Source organism: Pelophylax lessonae (assembly GCF_965119305.1).
Source record: "Pelophylax lessonae genome assembly, chromosome: 7".
In the NCBI taxonomy this organism is placed as follows: Eukaryota; Metazoa; Chordata; class Amphibia; order Anura; family Ranidae; genus Pelophylax; species Pelophylax lessonae.
This window is the reverse complement of record NC_138774.1, coordinates 6594347-6619231: the sequence shown is the minus strand read 5'-3', so window position 1 is coordinate 6619231 and position 24885 is coordinate 6594347. Positions and strand designations below refer to the sequence as shown.

The following is a 24885-nucleotide window of genomic DNA, read 5'->3' as shown; positions in this document are numbered from 1 at the left end:
TAAGGGGGGGGGCTCTGTGGGGGTTTCTGATGTAAGGGGGGCTCTGTGAGTGGTCTCTGATGTAAGGGGGCTCTATGGAATAGATGTGAACCCTTGGGTGATGCCTGAACAAAGATGGTGCTGTCCTTCAGGAGGAAAAAAAAAGAAGCAGGAAATGGATTGTAACCATGACTGACAGCTTACTCATGATGGGAATTTTTAGGAATAACCAAGTTGAATATCTTACAAATTGGTGAATTCACATCCCCCAGACTAAATACGGGTTAAAATAAATGTTACTCGTTAGGAGTGCGGCCTTTTTAAAGGGGCTTATTTTTTTTTTTTTTTCATCTATAAAAATGATTTTGTTCTTCATTAACGTCAAAATCAGTAAAACGGGAAAAGCCAGATTACCGTTTCGCCTCTTTGGGGAAAAATTGACAGTTTTAAATTACAAAAACAAATCATAAAATAAAACATTCAATTTCAGCGTTCCAATTAATTCCTCTTTCCAATTTATGATTTTATTATTCAAGCAAAAAAAAAAAAAGTAAAAAAACAGAAGAGCAGATATTATCCGAAGACACATTCCAGTGACAATGGGCTCTCGTTTTACGACTGTTTTAATACAAAACTAATTTTAAAAATAATAGATCTAAAATACTAAAAAGAGAAAAAAAAGACGACTGGTTTTCTAAATTACATTTTTATGGCGCTCTTCCCAATCGTAATTTTTCTTCTTAAAGTGAAAGCAAGCAATAAAAAAAGAAAAGTTTATACCGAAATATGATACAAAAAATATGCTAACATGGAACATAAAGTTTTTTTTTTTTTTTATTTTAGATTAAAATGAAATTTCTAAATTATACGGGATGGTGCAAAATAATATCTATTTTTTTCAAGAGCAAGTAATAAAGCTTTTTTTTTTTTTTTTTTAACTGTGAATGAGTACAGATTCCTGCCAAAAGTCTACAACCTCCGAGGACAACAAAACAACAATTATAGGGATGCGAATTCTATACAGAAATTACCGCAGCTGTGCTAAAAATCGCAAAATCTACTCTAAGCGGGTAAAAAAAAAAAAACCTGATGCGATCTGTGTACAGCACTGCGGTATATGTCAGAGCTATATAAATGTGTAATAATTATTGTGTGTGACTGTGGGGGGACATTATACCAGAGGAGCATACACTCTAATGTCCCCTCCCCCACAGTCACATCAGTCTCTGTACCAGAGGAGCTTACACTCTAATGTCCCCTCCCCCACAGTCACATCAGTCTCTGTACCAGAGGAGCTTACACTCTAGAGACTGATGTGATTGGCTCAGTGATCTCTGTACAGCACTGCGGTATATGTCAGAGCTATATAAATGTATAATAATAATAGTGTGTGACTGTGTGTGTGTGTGGGGGGGGGCATTAGAGTGTAAGCTCCTCTGGTACAGAGACTGATGTGATTGGCTCAGTGATCTCTGTACAGCGCTGCAGTATATGTCAGAGCTGTATACATGTATAATAATAATAGTGTGTGACTGTGGGGGGGGGAGGGGGGGCATTATACCAGAGGAGCTTACACTCTAATGTCCTCCCCCACAGTCACATCAGTCTCTGTACCAGAGGAGCTTACACTCTAATGTCCCCTCCCCCACAGTCACATCAGTCTCTGTACCAGAGGAACTTACACTCTAATGTCCCCCCGCAGTCACACACTATTATTATTATACATTTATATAGCTCTTACATATACCGCAGTGCTGTACAGAGATCACTGAGCCAAACACATCAGTCTCTGTACCAGAGGAGCTTACACTCTAGAGACTGATGTGAGTGGCTCAGTGATCTCTGTACAGCGCTGCGGTATATGTCAGAGCTATATAAATGTATAATAATAGCGTGTGACTGCGGGGGGACATTAGAGTGTAAGTTCCTCTGGTACAGAGACTGATGTGACTGTGGGGGAGGGGACATTAGAGTGTAAGCTCCTCTGGTACAGAGACTGATGTGACTGTGGGGGAGGGGACATTAGAGTGTAAGCTCCTCTGGAACAGAGACTGATGTGACTGTGGGGGAGGGGACATTAGAGTGTAAGCTCCTCTGGTACAGAGACTGATGTGACTGTGGGGGAGGGGACATTAGAGTGTAAGCTCCTCTGGTACAGAGACTGATGTGACTGTGGGGGAGGGGACATTAGAGTGTAAGCTCCTCTGGTACAGAGACTGATGTGACTGTGGGGGAGGGGACATTAGAGTGTAAGCTCCTCTGGTGCAGAGACTGATGCGATTGGCTCAGTGATCTCTGTACAGCCCTGCGGTATATGTCAGCGCTATATAAATGTATTATAATAATAATAATAATTAGCGTGTAACTGTGGGGGACAGACATTAGAGTGTAAGCTCATTTGGTACAGAGACTGGCTCAGTGTTCTCTGTACAGCATTGCAGTATATGTCAGAGCTATATAAATGTATAATAAGAGTGTGACGCTATGGGGAAGGGGGACATTAGAGTGCTAGCTCCTCTGGTTCATATATGCGGCACGGTCGGGCGGTACGCATGCGGTTCGGCATATCATAGACGTGAGCTCATCTGTTATTGTATCAATTTCAGAGTTGGGTTACACGCTCGGCATGATAAAACGGTTCCCTCCTGATCCGGATTTGCTGACTCGGCTTGGATGACTCGGCGGATCTGACTCTACCGGTGTAACAAAGATCCGAGCCACATGTGAGCGCGCCGCGTCTGTGCCGAATGTGGAATGCAAATCAATCCCGGGATAATTGGGGCAAAGAGACATCCGAGACGCGGAGCGGAAATGTTTTTCTAAGTACATAACGGCAAAGCTAGAGCTGCGAACTCCACATTCCTCAACAGAACCTTCCGAATCAATTATCTGGCACGGATTAGAGAAGAGCGGCACGCAGAGTGAATGGAAGGACAGGTTCACTTCCCTAGAAAAAGGAGACACCAACAACTTAAAGTGAACCTGTCAGCCATTCTACACTTTAAAAGTGAACGTCCCTCCTGGGAGCGGGAAGAACATATTTGTTACTTTACCTAGCTGAAAATTTCCTCTCCTGTACATCTATTTCTGGCTTCAGTTTGTCAGGGCTTGACTTTCTCTGACTTGAATGTCCAAGCCCCTCCTCCTTGGAGCTAAGTCCTGGCAAGGCTGTCTGTAAACACATGTTTATTGCCCACCAAACCCTCCCAGCGTGTCAGGGCCTGGACCTGAACCTGGGGACTTCTGCTGTGTCTAGCAGTATAATTTCTTGCTGAGCAACCTGAGATGCTGGACAGCTCCTGCCTGAGTGCTTAGACAACCTTAGGTCTTGTTTCTCATGAACCTTGAACTCTTTGCTCCCCCAATGAACTCCCTGATTTAAGCCATGTTTTTGCACTTCCGGTTTGCCAGATTATTGTGCTCTCTTCAGCCAATATCCCACTTTTCTCACTTCTGCTGACATCCATATCTTTGCTACCACTCATTACCGACCTTTGGCTTGTTGCTCGACTACACTTCTGCTTGATTCCAACCTGCAACCACTTGTTACCAGGCTTTGGCTTGTTTACTGACTACATTCCTGCTTGATCCCAACCTGCTTTATCTGCTTTTGGACCCAGGCTTGCTCACCTCCTGGTGGGGCGATCCTGAGGACCGCGACCTGGTACTAACACAAAGCAAAACCCATCCCCACCATCAGAAGCCTGGTTAACACCGATTTGTACTTAGACCGCACACCGTGCATGAGCCCATGTCATCCACCAGGGTGACCTGCTTGTTCACTTATCCAGCTGGTTGGTGGGAGACTCTCTACTGATATAGCTACTGGTCTCCAAGTCTGACCACTGACCGTGACACACAGTTCTTAGTGCCTTCAAGATTTCACAGTCTTTATCAATCCTTCTAGGTCTACTATTGCAGCTCATCGTGATTCTAACAACATCTACTGCTCAAACCCCGAGAAAGGGAGAGGCCTCGAAAAACATTGGTGGTATTTGATGTTCTTAACCAAAAATAGTTCTAAATGATATGAATTTTTGTACTATGCACTTCTCAATACTCATCCCAGAGTTTATTGGCCACCAAGGCATTTTCATTAAACAGGAGGATGTTGGATGGGCCTTAAACTGGCTGTATATTTACCATTATAGAAACACTTGATCATAGATGCAATCATTTTGTAGGGACCCTGTCTGAGGCTGGAGGGTCTCTAGTATAGGTTTAGTGTTTGCAGCTACGCTGTAGCCAACCTGAGGTTTGTTCATATTATCTGGGATCGTTTGGTTTCTTCCAAGTCCTACAAAATTGTTTGCCTCTGCCTGCTTCTGGGGATTGTTCTTTAGTAGATAGAGTGAGAAGTTACAAAAAGTATTGGGTAATGAATATTTATTCTGCCCTGTCCAACCACTGAGGGGTCTATATTTGGAGAGCTTCCAGAAGGCTCCTGGCTTCTCAGGCTCCATCTGGTGAGGAAGTGCATTTACCTAGGTCCAGACTTGCCTGGGTAGAGCAAGAGTGTGGAGCGGTCCTCAACTCCTAAGTCTCTGCTTTGGGAGGAAGCCAGATCCAAGGCTCAAGGAACCTGATCTGTCCTGTGTTGAGGTCTGGAGAGTCAGGAAGGCAGTTACTCAAAGGGAGCACCTTCAGAGGAGGCTGTCACATGGAAGAATGTCCACAGGGGCTTACAGGGAGCTTCTGCTGGATGGAAATTGCATAGAGATCTTTCTTGGCCCCTTAGGGAACCCGTGATTGGTTTACATGGCCAAGGAATCTGAACTGGCCTGTGTTGAGGCCTGAAGAGTCAGGTTACTCAAATTGAGCACCTTCAGAGGAGGCGATCATGTGGAAAAATGTCAGTGAGGGCTTACAGGAAGCATCTGCCAGATAAACAATGCATGGAGGCCTAATATCTTGGCTTTTAGGGTACCTGTGATTATACTACACAGCCAAGGAACCTGAACTAGCCTGTGTTAGGGTCTGGAGAGTCAGGAAGATGCTTACTCAAAGGAAGCACCTTAAGAGGAGGCGGTCATGTGGAAGAATGTCCGTGAAGGCTTAGAGGAGGCTTCTGGCAAATGGAAACTGCTTCGGGGCCTCATCTCGTAGATTCACATCATCCTGTGATTGTTTTACATGGCCAAAGAACCTGAACTGGCCTGTGTTGAGGTCTGGAGAGTCAGGAAGGCAGTTACTCAAAGGGAGCACCTTCAGAGGAGGCTGTCATGTGGAAGAATGTCCACAGGGGCTTACAGGGAGCTCCTGCTGGATGGACATTGCATAGAGACCTCTCTTGGCCCCTTAGGGAACCTGTGAATGGTTTACATGGCCGAGGAATCTGAACTGGCCTGTGTTGAGGCCTGAAGAGTCAGGAAAGGGGTTACTCAAACAGAGAACCTTCAGAGGAGGCGATCATGTGGGAAAATGTCAGTGAGGGCATACAGGAAGCATCTGCCAGATAAACAATGCATGGAGGCCTAATATCTTGGCTTTTAGGGTACCTGTGATTATACTACACAGCCAAGGAACTTGAACTAGCCTGTGTTAGGGTCTGGAGAGTCAGGAAGATGCTTACTCAAAGGAAGCACCTTAAGAGGAGGCGGTCATTTGTAAGAATGTCCTTGAAGGCTTAGAGGAGGCTTCTGGCAAATGGAAACTGCGTCGGGGCCTCATCTTTTGGATTCACATCACCCTGTGATTGTTTTACATGGCCAAAGAACCTGAACTGGCCTGTGTTGAGGTCTGGAGAGTCAGGAAGGCAGTTACTCAAAGGGAGCACCTTCAGAGGAGGTTGTCATGTGGAAGAATGGCCACAAGGGCTTACAGGAAGCTTTTATCAGATGGAAATTTCATGGAGATATCTCTTGGCTCTTTAGGGTAACTGGGATAGCTTTACATGGGGCATATGAATTAGTTCCTACTGGGAGGCTGATACTGCAGTAACTGAATCTACTTGTAGAGGCACTTTAAGGATCCACTGGCATTGGAAGGCTGTTACTCAAGAATTAGGGTTACTAATTAGTTGTCCTTCAAGGGACCTAATTGTGTCTGGGGGTCTTTAGAACCATCATTGACTTTGCTACTGCTTTTAAGAAGGTCTGATATATTTTTGCTGATTTGGGTATCCTGTCCTGCTAATACACTCTTGCTAGACAATACATTTTGCAAACAACGACTGGAGGCCTTGAAGTCTAATTGTCACTACTGGGGGAACGGTAAGTGTCTGAGTACAGCCACAGGGTAAGGTACAAGTAGGGAAATAAGGAAAATCAATAAAAATCCAGCAGCTCCTTTGGGGGTCAATACTACAGTCTCAAAAGTTTTTGCAATAAAATTAAATGGCCAATGCATTACAAAAAAAAAAAAGACATATGTGGTCAACAGACATTCTTTGCCGGGATAAACTGTCCCATTTTAGGGAAAGCAATTACAGGCATGCCCCACTTTAAGTACATTTTCGTTTTACATACATGCTCTGGTACCATTGTGTACTTAAAAGTGAAGCAATACCTTTTTTCACTTATCAATGCATGTAAGTACACTAGCTCCATAGGAAATCTTGGTCAGCTTGACATGGCACTGCTCCCAAACCATTAGTGACAAGGACATCAAGCTTGGGGAGCATATTAAGGGGATCCAGGACTATGACCTGGTAGATTACAAATAGGATATGTTGTAGTCCTGGGTCCCCTCTCGGTGCTCCCTAAGTTTGGTATCCCTGTCACTTATGGTTTGGGAGTAGTGCCATGTCAAGCTGACCAAGATTTCCTATAGGCGCCAATGTAAAAAACCGGGAGTAGTGCCAGGCCAAGTTGACCAGGCTGTGTCTGTACTCGTGAGTGTATGTAAAGTGAGTGTACTTAAAATGGGGTATGCCTGTATTTACTTTCAATTTCTGGAAGATACCATTCTTTTATCAAAATGATTGCTATATTGAGCAACTGCCCTTTAAATACGGCCACACATGACATTGTGATTGTATAACCTCCTTTAGATGAGCCAACGGCTATGAGGAACAAGGAACTTCTGACTGGATAAAAGTCAATAGATTGGCAAGGTGGGCCCTCAAATGCCATGGTTATTGGCAAACCTAAATACAAATTGCATGGAGACTGCAAAATCACATTGCGTGTGGCTAGCCTCATGCATATGGCTGGCATTAGCACAAAAGCTGGCCATCAATGGATAGCATTTCAAACAAAAATGTATTTTGGGATGATAAGCTTTGGGTAAACTAACCCTCAGTTGAAACTAAACAGCCCATGCTTGGGGAGCATGTGGGTCCTCCACCAATGTGAGAGTGCTGGCTTCTAACAGCCAACTGCTAGGCCCAAACACCATCACATGACATCACTGCTCATTTTAGGTTCAGATACCAACATACCCCGTTATTTTATGAGGAGAGGTGGAAGGCAGTGGATTGTTGGGCTTTTTACAGACACTGTCAATGTCTATTTTTTTAAATTTATTTTTACCTAAAATAAGATTATTGGACAATGTTGGCATTTGCTTTATTTTTTTAATCCTTAACCAATTTTTTTTTTTTTTTGCAAAATTTTACAGTAAAGAAAAAAAAAAAATTGGTTAAAGATTTTAAAAAATAAAGCAAATGCCAACATTGTCCAATAATCTTATTTTAGGTGAAAATACATTTTAAAAAATAGCCATTCATTCGGTCATTTTCAACCTTTTTTTGAAGGTGGGTTGAAGAGGAAATTATCAAACTTCTTAATTCATTTACTTTTTTTTATAATTGTCAACACGGTTGCAGCATGCAGGCTATAATCTCTAAAAATATATTTGTATAGCAAGCAAAAAAAAAAAAAAAAATATATGAATTCTGATTTTTCTAACAATTGTACTTTAGATCAAACAACAAACACACGTGTAAAATCATCAATATGATAGCTACAAATAGGAAAATTGTAGATCGATAGAGAGATCAAGAGAGAGATCGAGAGAGATCAAGAGAGAGATCGAGAGAGATCAAGAGAGAGATCGAGAGAGATCAAGAGAGAGAGATCGAGAGAGAGAGAGATCGAGAGAGAGAGAGATCGAGAGAGAGAGATCGAGAGAGATCGAGAGAGAGAGATCGAGAGAGAGAGAGAGATCAAGAGAGAGAGAGAGATCGAGAGAGAGAGAGAGATCGAGAGAGAGAGATCGAGAGAGAGAGAGATCGAGAGAGATCGAGAGAGAGATCGAGAGAGAGAGATCAAGAGAGAGAGAGAGATCGAGAGAGAGAGAGAGATCGAGAGAGAGAGATCGAGAGAGAGAGATCGTGAGAGAGAGATCGAGAGAGAGATCGAGAGAGAGATTGAGAGAGAGAGAGATCAAGAGAGATCGAGAGAGATCGAGAGATCGAGAGAGAGATCGAGAGATCGAGAGATCGAGAGATCGAGAGAGATCGAGAGAGAGAGAGATCGAGAGATCGAGAGAGAGAGAGAGAGAGAGAGACCGAGAGAGAGAGAGATCGAGAGAGAGAGATCGAGAGAGAGAGATCGTGAGAGAGATCGAGAGAGAGATTGAGAGAGAGAGAGATCAAGAGAGATCGAGAGAGAGAGAGATCGAGAGAGAGAGAGAGAGAGATCGAGAGAGAGAGAGAGAGAGAGAGAGAGAGAGATCGAGAGATCGAGAGATCGAGAGATCGAGAGATCGAGAGATCGAGAGATTGAGAGATCGAGAGAGAGAGATCGAGAGAGAGAGAGAGAGAGAGATCGAGAGAGAGAGAGACCGAGAGAGATCGAGAGAGAGATTGAGAGATCGAGAGAGAGATCGAGAGAGAGATCGTGAGAGAGAGAAAGATCGTGAGAGAGAGATCGTGAGAGAGAGAGAGAGATCGTGAGAGAGAGAGAGATCGTGAGAGAGAGAGAGATCGTGAGAGAGAGAGAGATCGTGAGAGAGAGAGAGATCGTGAGAGAGAGAGAGAGATCGTGAGAGAGAGAGAGATCGAGAGAGAGAGATCGAGAGAGAGAGAGAGAGATATCGAGAGAGAGAGAGAGAGATCGAGAGAGAGAGATCGAGAGAGAGATCGAAAATGAGAGATCGAGAGATCATCAATATGATAGCTACAAATAGGAAAATTGTAGATCGATAGAGAGATCAAGAGAGAGATCGAGAGAGATCGAGAGAGATCGAGAGAGATCGAGAGAGATCGAGAGAGAGAGATCGAGAGAGAGAGATTGAGAGAGAGAGAGAGATCGAGAGAGAGAGAGAGAGAGATCGAGAGAGATCGAGAGAGATCGCGAGAGAGAGATCGCGAGAGAGAGATCGTGAGAGAGAGATCGAAAACGAGAGATCGAGAGAGATCGCGAGAGAGAGATCAAGAGATCATGAGAGAGATCGAGAGATCATGAGAGATCGAGAGAGAGAGAGAGAGAGAGAGAGATCGAGAGAGATCGAGAGAGATCGAGAGAGATCGAGAGAGATCGAGAGAGAGAGATCGTGAGAGAGATCGAGAGAGAGAGAGAGAGATCGAGAGAGAGAGAGAGATTGAGAGAGAGAGAGATTGAGAGAGAGAGAGAGAGAGAGATTGAGAGAGAGAGAGAGAGATTGAGAGAGAGAGAGAGAGAGATTGAGAGAGAGATCGAGAGAGATCGTGAGAGAGAGAGAGAGAGAGATCGAGAGAGAGATTGATCGAGTGAGAGAGATCGAGAGAGAGAGATTGATCGAGAGAGAGATCGAGAGAGAGATTGATCGAGAGAGAGAGATCGAAAACGAGAGATCGAGAGAGAGATCGATCGAGAGAGATCGATCGAGAGAGAGAGATCAAGAGAGAGAGATCGAGAGAGATCGATCGAGAGAGAGAGATCAAGAGAGAGAGATCGAGAGAGAGAGATCGAGAGAGAGAGATCGAGAGAGAGAGATCGAGAGAGAGAGATCATGAGAGAGAGATCGAGAGAGAAAGATCGTGAGAGAGAGAGAGAGATCGTGAGAGAGAGAGATCGTGAGAGAGAGAGATCGTGAGAGAGAGAGAGATCGTGAGAGAGAGAGATCGTGAGAGAGAGAGAGATCGTGAGAGAGAGAGATCGTGAGAGATTGAACGAGAGAGATCGTGAGAAAGAGAGATCGTGAGAGATTGAACGAGAGAGATCGAGAGGGATCGAGAGAGATTGAGAGAGATTGATCGAGAGAGAAATCGAGAGAGAGAGAGATCGAGAGAGAGAGAGATCGAAAACGAAAGATCGAGAGAGAGATCGAAAACGAAAGATCGAGAGAGAGATCGAAAACGAGAGATCGAGAGAGAGATCTTCGAGAGAGAGAGATCGAAAACGAGAGATCGAGAGAGAGATTGAGAGAGAGAGATCGAAAACGAGAGATCGAGAGAGAGATCGAGAGAGAGATCGAGAGAGAGAGAGAGAGAGATTAGTCTGAGGATAACTTTGTGTTTGTCAACTTAATGTCTCACTACCTCTGAGGGAAGTCTATTCTACACATCAACTACTCATTCAGGAGAATAATACTTTTACCTAAAGAGTAGATGATGCTTAGGTTTCTACTAAAGTTCCTCTCTAGATAGGCTAAGTGTCTACGGCCATGGTTCCCAACCCAGAGGCGTAACTAGAACCTTCAGGGCCCTGATGCAAGAAACCATGAAGGGCCCCCCAGACCCCTGGCCGGGGCCCTTACCTTCAAGCCCAGGGCTCTTCCCACTAATCCTGGGGCTCTTTACACTTGTTGCATGGCCTTTTATTACGGTCCCGCAGCAGGATTCTTTCACAAGTTCTGCAGTGGGCCCCCTTCCTGCAATCTTGTGGGCCCCCTTCCTGCAATCTTGGGGCCTCCCCACAGTGGTGCAATGCCAGGGTCCGGTTGCAAGTGTGACCTTTGCGATCCTGGAAGTTCACCCACTGGTTTGCTACCGGGCCCCCTGGAGCATGGGGCCCGGTAGCGATTGCAACCCCTGCAACCCCTGTAGTTACGCCCCTGTCCCAACCTGCAGCCAACCAGTACTTGCTATGTGGCCCTTTGCAGATCCCAGCAGTGTGTCCAGATAGGTTGAGTGTCTACCTACCTGATGCCCAACCTGCATCCCTTTAGTTCCTGCTGTGTGGCCCTTTGCAGACCTCATCAGTCGGTCCAGATAGGCTGAGTGTCTACGGCACCCATGCCCAAAATCTGCACCCCTTTAGTACCTGATATGTGGCCCTTTGCAGACCCCAGCAGTCAGTACAGATAGGCTGAGTGTCTATGGCCCTGGCGCCCAACCTGCAGCCCTTTAGTATTTGCTGTGTGGCCCTTTGCAGACCCCAGCAGTCTGTAAAGATAGGCTGAGTGTCTACAGCCCTGGTTCCCAAACTGCAGCCAACTACTACTTGCTATGTGGCCCCTTCGCAGATCTCAGCAGTCTGCACAGATAGGCAGAGTGTCTACAGCCCTGGTTTCCAAACCTGCATCCCTTTAGTAATTACTGTGTGGCCTTCTGCAGACCACTGCGGGCGGTCCAGATAGGCCGAGTGTCTACGATCCTGATGCCCAACCTGCATCCCTTTAGTACCTGCTGTGTGGCCCTTTGCCGACCCCAGTAGTCTGTCCAGATAGGCTAAGGGCCACACAGCAGGTACTAAAGGGATGCAGGTTGGGCATCAGGATCATAGACACTCGGCTTATCTGGACCGACTGCTTTTGTCTGCAAAAGGCCACACAGCAAGTACTAAAGGGCTGCAGGTTGGAAACCAGGGCTGTAGACACTCTGCCTATCTGGGCAGACTGCTGAGATCTGTGAAGGGCCACATAGCAAGTACTAGTTGGCTGCAAGTTGGGAACCAGGGCTGTAGACACGCAGCCTATCTGGACAGACTGCTGGGGTCTTCAGAATGTCTACGGCCCTGGTTCCCAACCTGCAGCCCTTTAGTACTTGCTGTGAGGCCCTTTGCAGACCCCACAGCAGTCTGTACAGATAGGTTGAGTGTCTACGGCCCTGGTTCCCAACCTGCAGGCAACTAGTACTTGCTATGTGGCCCTTCCCAGATCTCAGCAATCTGCCCAGATAGGCTGAGTGTCTACAGCCCTGGTTTCCAAACCTGCATCCCCTTTAGTACTTGCTGTGTGGCCCTTTGCAGACCCCAGCAGTATGTCCAGATAGGCTGAGTGTCTATGGCCCTGGTAGCCAACCTGCAGCCCTTAAGTACTTGCTGTGTAGCCCTTTGCAGACCCCACAGCAGTCTTACCCAGATAGGCCGAGTGTCTACAGTCCTGGTTTCCAAACTACAGCCCTTTAGTACCTGCTGTGTGGCCCTTTGCCTATCTGGACAGACTGCTGGGGTCTGCAAAGGGCCACCACAGCAAGTACTAAAGGGCTGCAGGTTGGAAACCAGGGCTGTAGACACTTGGCCTATCTGGGCAGACTGCTGAGATCTGTGAAGGGCCACATAGCAAGTACTAGTTGGCTGCAGGTTGGGAACCAGGGCCTATCTGGACAGACTGATGGGGTCTACAGAGTGTCTACGGCCCTGATTTCCAAACTGCACCCCTTTAGTACTTGCTGCGTGGCCCTTTGCAGACCCCAGCAGTCGGTCCAGATCGGCCGAGAGTCTTCAACCCTTATGCCCAATCTGCATCCCTTTAGTACCTGCTGTGTGGCTCTATGCAGACCCCAGCAGTCTGTCCATATAAACAGTGTCTATGGCCCTGGTTCCCAACATGCAGCCCTTTACTACCCACTGTATGGCCCTTTGCAGACCTCAGTAATCAATAGTAGCAGTCATTTGTATTGAGAGCGATGTTGGGCAGTTGCATTTATAGTGTGTCCCCAGTCTATGACTATCTCCTGTAATGTGTTTTCAGTCGCCAACCCCCCCTGTTGCATGTCTGCAGTCTCTTGTCATCTCCTCTACCGGTAGTATGTCTGAAGGCTCCGATAGTCTTCTGTTAGGTACTGAATATTAGGAGCGTCCCTTTGAAAGCTGTCAGGGCCACAGTTGATGCCTGTGCCATATAAGTTGACAACTGCTGGTCTAGGGGGGGGTTTAAAAAGAATTCAAAAACGTGAAATTTTCATTAAAACGTAATCTCTGGGGGTCGTTCTGGGGGCATGCAAAGGATATTAGAGGGGCCCAGTTAAAATTTTGCACAGGGGACCCCCGCGACTTTCTACGACTCCTCTAATAGAGATCAGGCACTTTGTAAACTTTTCTCCAGCGCTTTGACATCCAAACCGTCTCAAAGCGCCGCAGAACGTCTTCAGCAATCAAGAGTAATGTGTCTGGGGAGTGGCGGGTCTAAGGGCCGCGTCGCCGAGTGCTCTCCCGCTAGATCCATCGGAGGGTAAAATGTGTCATTTATGCATCGGCTCACAGAGAGAGGAGAAGAACGCCGTTTCCCTGTGAAGTTAATCTAATAATAGAGTGGAAAGCAATGATTACCGTTTCATGCGCACCAGCTATTTGTAGCAGTGGTTGGCCTAATTCCGCGGGCCGCGCTTGTCAGAGCGCGGGGATTAACAAGTGTTTAGCTGACTACCTATTGGGAGACATGAAGAAATTGTTTAATGAGATATAAACTCTTACATTTCCTTTCCGGAGACAGACAGTGTGCTGAGTCGGCTTCTACGGGATCAGCGCAAAAGACGTGGTAAATCAAGGCTCGGTTTTCAGCAAACTTCCCCCGTTCTCTATGGAGACCTGAACACAAACATGCACACACATGTAAGCGGCATGACACAACCACAAAAGGGCCACTTCCCACCCTCCGGCCCTTCGGCCACTAACTTTTCATACATTTTCTTAAAAATGTCACTTTTATATAAAGGCTCAGCCATTGTAAGAGAAGGAAAAGGGTATACAGATCTGTACGGCATGTCATGTGATCACACAGCTGGGAAATAACGGGGAGGAATAGGGAGAACTGCTGCCTTCAACTCCTGAGCCTGTGAACTATTCTACCATCCCTGTGTAGTCAGTCCCAGGATCATTTCCTTTCTCAACCATTTTAACATGGAAGAACCCTTCAATTACCTTTCCAGGGAATCCTTTCTTCAGTGGGAAGAATGTCCCTTACATTGGTGGTCAGTGGGAAAAATGTCCCTTAAATTGGAGGTCATTGGGAAGAATGTCCCTTACATTGGTGGTCAGTGGGAAGAATGTCCCTTACATTGGTGGTCAGTGGGAAGAATACTCCTTACATTGGTGGTCAGTGGGAAGAATGTTCCTTATATTGGTGGTCAGTGAGAAGAATGTTCCTTATATTGGTGGTCAGTGGGAAGAATGTCCCTTACATTGGTGGTCGGTGAGAAGAATGTCCCCTACAATGGAGGTCACTGACTTTTTTTTATGAAAGGCTCCATTTCCTTGACTTTTGGCTGAGCCCCGCCCCTAGGACTTATCCCTGCCCACCCACCTGTCCTATGAATGCATCATTATTATTATTATCATCAAGTTTTTGGGAATTTGTTACTGGGTTGGACATGGACCCAAAGTCATGGAGGTCATGCCTGCAGTAACAGAAGAGGTCAGGTCTGTAGTAACAGAGCAAGTCCGGTCTGTAGTAACAGAGCAAGTCCGGTCTGTAGTAACAGAGGAAGTCCGGTCTGTAGTAACAGAGCAAGTCCGGTCTGTAGTAACAGAGCAAGTCCGGTCTGTAGTAACAGAGGAAGTCCGGTCCGTAGTAACAGAGGAAGTCCGGTCCGTAGTAACAGAGGAAGTCCGGTCCGTAGTAACAGAGGAAGTCAGGTCCATAGTAACAGAGGAAGTCAGGTCCGTAGTAACAGAGGAAGTCCGGTCTGTAGTAACAGAGGAAGTCAGGTCCGTAGTAACAGAGGAAGTCAGGTCCGTAGTAACAGAGGAGGCCAGGTCTGTAGTAACAGAGGAGGTCAGGTCCGTAGTAACAGAGGAGGTCAGGTCCATAGTAACAGAGGAAGTCAGGTCCGTAGTAACAGAGGAGGCCAGGTCCATAGTAACAGAGGAAGTCAGGTCCATAGTAACAGAGGAAGTCAGGTCCGTAGTAACAGAGGAGGCCAGGTCTGTAGTAACAGAGGAGGTCAGGTCCATAGTAACAGAGAAAGTCAGGTCCGTAGTAACAGAGTAGGCCAGGTCCGTAGTAACAGAGGAGGTCAGGTCCATAGTAACAGAGGAAGTCAGGTCCATAGTAACAGAGGAGGCCAGGTCCGTAGTAACAGAGGAAGTCCGGTCTGCAGTAACAGAGGAAGTCCGGTCTGCAGTAACGGAGGAAGTCCGGTCTGTAGTAACAGAGGAAGTCCGGTCTGTAGTAACAGAGGAAGTCCGGTCCGTAGTAACAGTGGAAGTCAGGTCCGTAGTAACAGAGGAGGTCAGGTCTGCAGTAACAGAGTGAAGGTGGGATCAGAGGGGCACACAGAAGAGGATTTTATGGCTAACTGCCTGTACCTCATACCAGCCCCTTATTGGGCAGTCTTCTACAGTTATAGCTTGTGACTGGCTGACAGGTCCACTTACAGGTTTGTGTTTTGTTACTCATGACAGATTGAAGGTTCATAAAAGAAAAAACTTTATACAGCAATAACCGTGAGACCGGCTCCCAAACCATGTAAAGGGGTTAACCATTTGTAAGTAAATATACCATATGTATCGTATGTAAATATGTAAATAAATAGCATTCCTAGAATAAAGACAGTTGTAAAGAATATCTAAACATTGGCAAGAAAAAAAATTCACAACCCGACTGGAACCATTCCTCTCTGCCACCTTCCTATACAGCATTATACAAATTTTCACCCTGGGACCACTTTGAGGCTAATTTACTAAAGAAATTTGAATAGTGAATGGTAGAAAAGAAGGTAAATCTGTGTTAACTTTAAAAAGGTAAGAGAGAAATAAAAAAAAAAAGTCAAGATTTTTGCTGGCACATGATTGGGTATTAAGGATGACCACAGCTTCATCGTATTTGCCAACATTCCGTTTGTGAATAATGCTCACTTTGGACTCCCTTGTCATGCTTCACTCTCCCGGGATCCAGCGTCAGGTCTCCTCAACGGAGCGGGACTACCGGCACTTCTGGATTTTACCAAGAGTGAGAGCGCCGCAGCCAATCAGGAGATGGCCCTAGGGATTGGCTCCACCTTATATGGCAAAGGAATGCACAGCTCGGCATTCAAGCATTGCTTCGCTATATCTTAACTTAGCAACCATCATCCTGTGCCTACTGCAGAACCCAGTGCACCCAATGCACTCCAAAGCATTCCATGTCATCTGCTGACCCCAGTGTGCCCCAGGACTCCAGTGCACCCTGCATCTTCCACTGACCCTGGTGCAACCCTGTGCTCTTCATGACTTCAGTGCACCCATCCACCCAATATCCTGGGCCTACTACAGAACCCAGTGCACTCCTATGCTTCCCATGAATCCGGGGCACCCACCTACCATCCTGTGTCTACTACAGAGCTAAGTGCTCTCCTGTGCTTCCTGTTGACTTCTGTGAACGTATCCATCCAGCATCCTGTGCCTACTACAGAACCCAGTGCACCCAGCTACCATCTTGTGTCTACTACAGAACCCAGTACACTCCTGTGCTCCCAATGACTCCAGTGCACCCAATATCCTGTGCCTACTACAGAACCCAGTGCACTCTTCTGTGCTCCCCAGGACTCCAGGGCATCCATAGACCCAAATTCCTGTGCTTACTACAGAACCCAGTGCACTCCTGTGCTCCTCTTGACTCCAGTGCACCCATCCACCCAATATCCTGTGCCTACTAAGAAACCCAGTGCGCTCATGTGCTCCCCATGACTCCAGTGCACTCATACACCCACCATCCTGTGCTTACTACAGAACCCAGTGCACTCCTGTGCTTCCCATGACTCCAGTGCACCCACCATCCTGTGCCTACTAAGGAACCCAGTGCACTCCTTTCCATCCCATGATTCTAGTGTACCCATCCACCCACCATCCTGTGTATACTACAGAAAGCAGTGCACTGCACTCCTGTGCTCCCCATGACTCCAGTGCACCCATCCACCCACCATTCTGTGCTTACTACTGAACCCAGTTAGCTCCTGTGCTATCCATGACTCTAGTGCACCCCTCCACCCACCATTCTGTGCCTACTAAATAACCCAGTGCACTCCTGTGCTCCCCATGACTCCAGTGCCCCCATCATCCTGTGCTTATTACAGAACAGTGCACTCAATGACTCAATGCACTCAAAGCATTCCATGTCATCTACTGACCCCAGTGTGCCCCAGGACTCCAGTGGACCCTGCATTTTCCACTGACCCCAGTGCAACCCTGTGCTCCCCATGACTCCAACACACCCTAGAGCAGTGATGGCGAACCTTGGCACCCCAGATGTTTTGGAACTACATTTCCCATGATGCTCAACTACACAAAGTGCATGAGCATCATGGGAAATGTAATTCCAATACCTCTGGGGTGCAGAGGTTCATCATCACTGCCCTAGAGCAACGTGTGTCATCTACTGACCCCAATGTGACCTATGATTCCAGTGCACCTCAGAGCATCATGTGTCTTCTAGTGACCCCAATGTGCCCCGTGACTCTAGTGCACCCCAGAGCATGCTGTGTAATCTACAGACTCCAGTTCACCCCAGAGCATACTGTATAATCAACAGACCCCTGTGAGCCCCTGTGCTCCCCCATGACTCCAGTGCACCTCACAGCATCTTGTACCATCTACAAAGACCAATTTACCTGGTGACTCCAGTGCACCCCAGAGTTCCCTGTGCTAGCTAGGGACCTCAGTGCTCCCTAGGATTCCAACGCACCCCAGAACATCCTGTGCCATCTGATGACCCCAATGTTCCCCATGACTGCAGTGCACACCACAGCATCCTGTAACATCTACAAAGACCAATGCTTCTGGGTTCTCCAGTGCACCCCACAGCATCCTGTACCATCTACAAAGACCAATGCACCTGGTGACTCCAGTGCACCCCAGAGTTTCCTGTCCTAGCTGGGGACCTCAGTGCACCCATGACTCCACTGCATCCTAGAACATCCCATGCTATCTACTGACCCCAATACTCCGCTGCATCCCAAACCTTCCTGTGTCATCTAGTGACTCTTGGACCATCCTGTGAACCTCTCTGACTCCTGCATCTCCACACAGTGTTCGGCACACTCTGCAGTTGTCTGGTCCACTACGCTCCACCATCAATACCCTCTGCTGACTTTCTTCTCTCAGGTACACTCCTGCACTCACCAGGACTGTCCTTGTCTAAGTGGATGCGGGACTTTTGTCTGATACAGCACTGCTGACAAACATCTGGCCATGTATGACCCAAAGACAATCATTCAGATAAAATCAGTCCAGCTTGTTGTCTCTTCTGTACACTTTGTGACCCAATCATGACCTGTATCCATTCCCTGGACTCCCTATTAGTTGAGTCCTTGCTCTCTATGCTGCTCCCTCTTCTCAAATTAAAGATTTGTTTTCCAGCCCAAAGTGACTTTTAGAGATTATTTCATTATTCAGAGATCAGCCCCCCCCCCCCCTCAATAATGTTGTATAGTGCAGAGTGCTAGGAGGAGTTTGAGGAGTCTCAATGAATAAAGGGTTAATGTCTTCCCTTTCCTATAAGACCAAAAAGGCGCGGGGGTCAGGGGAACCGTGTGAAAAAAGCATCGCCGAATCCCATCCCGAGCATCTGTTATCCAAAGACTTATTTTATGCATCTCAACAAAATGTGTTTAATTCTGAAAAGAATTACAATGGATAATTCAATCAGTTCAACTAATTATACCGGAGCCGGCATCTGCACCCCATACCGCTCCTGCTCATTCACCGGAAATAGCTTGTGCATATGTGTGTGTATGTACGTATGCAAGTGTGAGATTATATATATATATATATATATATATATATATATATACACACACATATATACACACACATACATATACACACATATATACACACACATACACACAATCACACACACACACGCATTTCAAAAAAATTTGAATATCATTAAAAAGTTACTTTATTTCAGTAATTCAATGAAAAAAGTTAAACTCTTTTTCTATAGATGCGTCACACAGAGTGATACAGTATCTCACAAAAGTGAGTACACCCCTCACATTTTTGTAAATATTTTATTCTATCTTTTCATGTGACAACACTGAAGAAATGAGACTTTGCTACAATGTAAAGTAGTGAGTGTACAGCTTGTATAACAGTGTAAATTTACTGTCCCCTCAAAATAACTCAACACACAACCATTAATGTCTAAACCGCTGGCAACAAAAGTGAGTACACCCCTAAGTTAAAATGTTCAAATTGGGCCCAATTAGCCATTTTCCCATCCCGGTGTCATGTGACCCGTTAGTGTTACAAGGTCTCAGGTGTGAATGGGGAGCAGGTGTGTTAAATTTGGTGTTATCGCTCTCACTCTCTCATACTGGTCACTGGAAGTTCAACATGGCTCCTCATGGCAAAGAACTCTGAGGATCTAAAAAAAAAAGAATTGTTGCTCCTTGATGGCTCCTAGATGGCCTAGGCTATAAGAAGATTTCCAAGACCCTGAAACTGAGCTGCAGCACTGTGGCCAAGACCATACAGCGGTTTAACAGGACAGGTTCCACTCAGAACAGGCCTCGCCATGGTCGACCAAAGAATTTGAGTGCACGTGCTCAGCGTCATATCCAGAGGCTGTCTTTGGGAAATAGACGTATGAGTGCTGTCAGCATTGCTGCAGAGGTTGAAGGGGTGGGGGAGTGGGGGGTCAGCCTATCAGTGCTCAGACCATTCGCCGCACACAGTCGATTCATTTGACTAGGCAGATGTCGCAGGTGAAACGCACAAAAAAGGTGCATGCACCTTTTTAAAAATGCGGCCGCAGGGCAACCTCAGGTTTTTTTGTGACCACGCAGTTTCCCGATGGTTTTTTAGCGGGACTGCGACATTGTGGCGGTGCAGTCCCAAATAGCATGACAAGTCGCACAAGTGTGAAAGGGGCCTGGTCTAGGAAGGTAGGATTGTGTTTTTCTTTTAGGGAAAAGTTTTATAAACAATATAACAATATAACAATACAATATAAAAATGTAACAACATAGCTGGGAAGTTTTCTGAAATTTCTAAACAATGTAACAATGTAGCCGAGAAAATCCTTTGTGGTCACAACAGATGATAGAGAACATAAAATCTGCAGATGCTCTATCAGGGAATAGATTAGACCACATAAGCATAATAAATGAAGAAGAATGCCAAAAAAAAAAAAAACGCACAGTGTTAAGTGAAGGCTTGACTTATAGAAAGTGGCAGCTCTGCTCGCCCCCGGCGCTCCCTTCATTTTGCCACTCAATAATTTGACTGATTCACTCGAGTGGCCAGAAGAAGGACATTTTCTGCCTGATTTCAGAGTAATCAAGTCACCTGCTCTACAATCACCGGGGCCAACTCAATTGCACTGCGCCGGGGCCGGCGGTGACGGCGGAAAAGGTGTTCTCTGCATTAGGTGCGCCGTGATGGCGGGCTCGCTGACAAGTGCCACTTTAGTCTTTAAAGCCGTCTTAGAGGTCTCTGAAAATGAACATTATGTGGGAGATAATGACAGCAAACATCAAAAACGCTCGCAGCGACACTCCGATCGTCCTCCAGACGCCGTATCGTCTGAGCGCGGCTCTATCAGGGCCCTGGGAGTTATCTCTCCTTTTTTACAGTCATAATCCGCAATTGTTCTGGAGATGCATTTCATATTTATTTCATATTGCGGGATAATCCCCTGTTCTTCTGTCATTCAGGAGACGTGCGGCAGCCGGCGGTGGCAGGTATGGAGGATAAAAGCAGAGTATATATTCAGATGTTCCAAGCCGTGTTCGCTAAAGCCGGTCACACAAACATTAACCCCCCCAGTTTTTTGTTTCCTTTTGCTGTCGCAATTTAGGAAAATATTCCCTTGATCTGTTCACAATATTAAGTACGATTGACTTCAAAATATAGTTAGCGCAGGGGCGTAACTACAAGGGTTGCAGGGGTTGCAATTGCAACTGGGCCCCATGCTGTACACCTGGATAGGAGGGGCGGCGGGGGCAGCATGTAGAGAAATCCCTTTTTCCTCCTGCAAAATGGAGGAGATTGGTTCCTCTGTATGCTGCCCCCGCCACTCCTCCTATCCAGTTCACTTGTGTTCTGCTGTCTCTGGGCCCCTGTGTAATCCCCTGGTCCCCACCCCCGCACTGTGCTCCCTCTCCTCTCCTTCTATCCAGTTCACTTGTGTTCTGCTGTCTCTGGGCCCCTGTGTGCTCCCCTGGTCCCCACTACACTGTGCTCCCTCCCCTCTCCTCCTATCCAGTTCACTTGTGTTCTGCTGTCTCTGGGCCCCTGTGTGCTCCCCTGGTCCCCATCCCACTGTGCTTCCTCCCCTCTCCTCCTATCCAGTTCACTTGTGTTCTGCTGTCTCTGGGCCCCTGTGTGCTCCCCTGGTCCCCCTCCCCCCACTGTGCTCCCTCCCCTCTCCTCCTATCCAGTTCACTTGTGTTCTGCTGTCTCTGGGCCCGTGTGCTCCCCTGGTACCCACCCACCTGTGCTCCCTCCCCTCTCCTCCTATCCAGTTCACTTGTGTTCTGCTGTCTCTGGGCCCCTGTGTGCTCCCCTGGTCCCACCCCCCCCCCCGCACTGTGCTCCCTCTCCTCTCCTTCTATCCAGTTCACTTGTGTTCTGCTGTCTCTGGGCCCCTGTGTGCTCCCCTGGTCCCCACCCCACTGTGCTCCCTCCCCTCTCCTCCTATCCAGTTCACTTGTGTTCTGCTGTCTCTGGGCCCCTGTGTGCTCCCCTGGACCCCACCCCACTGTGCTCCCTCCCCTCTCCTCCTATCCAGTTCACTTGTGTTCTGCTGTCTCTGGGCCCCTGTGTGCTCCCCTGGTCCCCCTCCCCCCACTGTGCTCCCTCCCCTCTCCTCCTATCCAGTTCACTTGTGTTCTGCTGTCTCTGGGCCCCTGTGTGCTCCCCTGGTCCCCACCCCACTGTGCTCCCTCCCCTCTCCTCCTATCCAGTTCACTTGTGTTCTGCTGTCTCTGGGCCCCTGTGTGCTCCCCTGGTCCCCCCCACTGTGCTCCCTCCCCTCTCCTGCCGGCTGCTGCAGGGGATGTGTCACAATAGAGAACCAGGAAGGGGTCGGCAAATATGTAATTTACCAGCTCCTTCCTTTTCTGAATGGACAGAGTCATAGTCAGTGACATTGTAAAAAAAGAAAATTATAAAAATAATAAAATTCAAATACCAAAAATAAAAACTACTGACACCAGTGGGTGAACTTCCAGGATCGCAAAGGTCACACTTGCAACTGGGCCCTGGCATTCCACCACTATGGGGAGGCCCCAAGATAGCAGGAAGGGGGCCCACTGAAGAACTTGTGAAAGTGTCTCGCTGCGGGACCGTAATAAAGGGCCCCGCAATGAGAGTAAAGGGCCCCAGGATCAGTGGGAAGAGCCCCAGGCTTGAAAAGAAAGGCCCCGGATAGGGGTCCGGGGGGCCCTTCATGATTTCTTGCAGCGGGGCCCTGGAGATTCTAGTTACGCCTCTAAATTAGTGGATCGATCGTCCTAAAGACTAACACAAAAATAGAAATCACACATAAGTGCAGTGGAAGGGAGCCCGCACACCACGCACACGCATCCATGGCGCTCCCAGTGCAGTGACCGAAAACAGCCCCCAGTCTAGGTTTGTGACTGGGAGCTGGCGGGACATTCGGCTATACATGTGACCACCGTGACAGCCAATCAAAGTGATCACATGATCAGGAAGTCCCCCCTGCCTTCTGGCATAAGAGAGCAACTTCAGTTCGTCTTCCCAGGTGGCTCCACCCCATAATGGCACATCCGCAGACGTGCCGATGGGCTCTGGCCAACATTGGCAGCCTTCATCTATACCAGACCCTTATCCTAAACAACCCCAAAAAGAAGTCCCCCCCCCCCCATAAAATCCATACCAGAACATGCATCCTGTCTGGCCAGGAAAGGAAAAGAACATAGGCGCCCCACTAACTGAAGCAAACCAAGCCACATGCCTCAACATGAGATGTGGGGAGGGGGTGCTCATGCTGGTAAAGACAATGGCCTCTTACCCACAACCCTGGCCCAGCAGTTGTGGGGGTCTGCGGGAGGTGGGCTCAGAATCTGAAAGCTCCCATTAAAATAAGAGGGATCCCAGATACCACTTTCCCTCCTATGTGAATGAGTAACCCCCCCCCCAAAAAAAAAAAAATGTAAACCAGTAATTATGCTAATAAAAAAAAAAAAAAATGTCCTACAATGTACATCCATCATCCAATCACGTGGTACACCAACAATTCTCATCACATTTCTGCACTGAGGCAACATCTCCAAGGCCCCACCCCTAAATGTAAATAAAGGTGCCTGGTCATTCGGCTAAGGTCCTTGACCAAACATGGCCACTTGCATTTGATTCCTCTTAAACGTACTGTACATACCAGAGTCCTATCCTTAATGAGGATCTGCTATGGAAGTCCCAAACAAAAAAAAAAAATCAGGATCATGAGCCCGAAGGCTCCCAACTACCAGCGGTGACCAAAACCTGTTGGAGACAGCCAAGTCAGTGTGCTGGGAATGTGTAGAGGGTGCACTCGTATCACACAATTTCTGTCTTTGCCAGAGATCTTGGTGGTGGAGGTTTGCCATGTGCTGCTCCATGAAGGCCATCTTCACTTATGTGCCTCCACTGGTGGCACCACAAAATGTGACAGTTGGCAGGCGACAATGAGGGGGTTAGAGGGAGGTTGAGAAGGTCTGAAGAACATAGCTAGCACAGCAGTAAAGAACAACGCATGATCAGAACAGACGTGGATTGAATCAGCACCAATTGTGGAGTCAAGAAAAATAGATGTTGGAAACAGGAAGAACGAGATATGAAAGATCAAAATCAGCAGGTAGAAGACAAGGAAAATTTCTGTAAAAAGTTAGCAACAGTATTCAGGATCAGTTTAAGCAAAACAAGCAAGAAGCAAGACTCTCCACAGGGGGCAACATGGAAAAAAAAGGTATGGGGAAACCGTACAACTGGAGGAATGCTAGTGTTTTACTCCTGCAGATGGCACGAGAGCCCAACAGATGAGATTAGCGTGGGTTTGGTCAAACTTGGGTTCAAACTCAACTCGGAAGGAATCTCTAGCTGCTGCCCAAGGCAGCCAGAGTATCCCCACCCCTTCTGTCTACGTGCAACTGCAAAGCAAAGACTGCCCTCCCCAAAGTTGATTAGGGGACGATGGGCCGGAGTGGCAACTTCCTTCTGGGTTCGGTGTGAGTTTAGGTTCAGATCAAACTCAGAAGGAAACTTTTACCCAATCAACTCTGACCTGAGTGTGTGGGCATTTCAGGTCAATGTTGTCATGAGTACCCCCACCTATTTATGTATGTGGAACTGCGGAGCGAAGAATGCCTTGGACGCAGTTGATTGGGCGGCAACAAACGGAGTGGCAACTTCCTTCTGGGTTCGGTCTGGAATTGTGTTTAGATCAAACCCAGAAATAAGCTGTCACTCTCCTGCCCATTGCCATCCAATTAACTGCAGCCAGACCATGAGGCAATATTAGGTCAATGATGTCATGAGTATCCCCACCCCCAGCAGCGGGGTGGGAAATGTCCTGACTGCAATTGATTGACATTGTTGACCTGATATGGCCACATGTTCTGGCTACAGTTAATTGGAAATGAGTGGGAGAAACGGCTTCCTTTACATAGTTACATAGTAGGTGAGGTTGAATAAAGACAATAGTCCATCCAGTTCAACCTGTGTAGGTGTGTGTGACTGTAATCATCTAACATAGCCCTTAATCTCCTGATCCTTGAGATGTAAGTCTAAGAGTCTTTTGAAAGTCACCATACTACCCGCAGAAACCATCTCTTGTGGTAGACAATTCCACAATCTTGTAGCCCTAATAGTAAAGAACCCTCCTCGTTGCCTGAGGTTAAAACGCTTCTCCTCTAATCGCATTGTATGTCCTCGAGTCCTCATGCAATTCCTTCGA

At 47.1% G+C, this 24885-nt stretch overlaps 1 protein-coding gene across 4 annotated transcripts in view; it reads right to left on the bottom strand.

Moving 5' to 3' along the window:
- DACH2 (dachshund family transcription factor 2) overlaps window positions 1-24885 on the bottom strand; it is a 680850-nt gene that overhangs the window by 362428 nt on the left and 293537 nt on the right. The window contains exon 3 of one of the 4 annotated variants that reach the window (XM_082263125.1): window positions 13482-13595. The exons of the other annotated variants lie outside the window; for them this stretch is intronic. Within the exon in view, the coding sequence (XP_082119251.1) occupies window positions 13482-13595 (114 nt within the window). The remainder of the gene's footprint in view (window positions 1-13481; window positions 13596-24885) is intronic. 4 annotated transcript variants of the gene reach the window in all.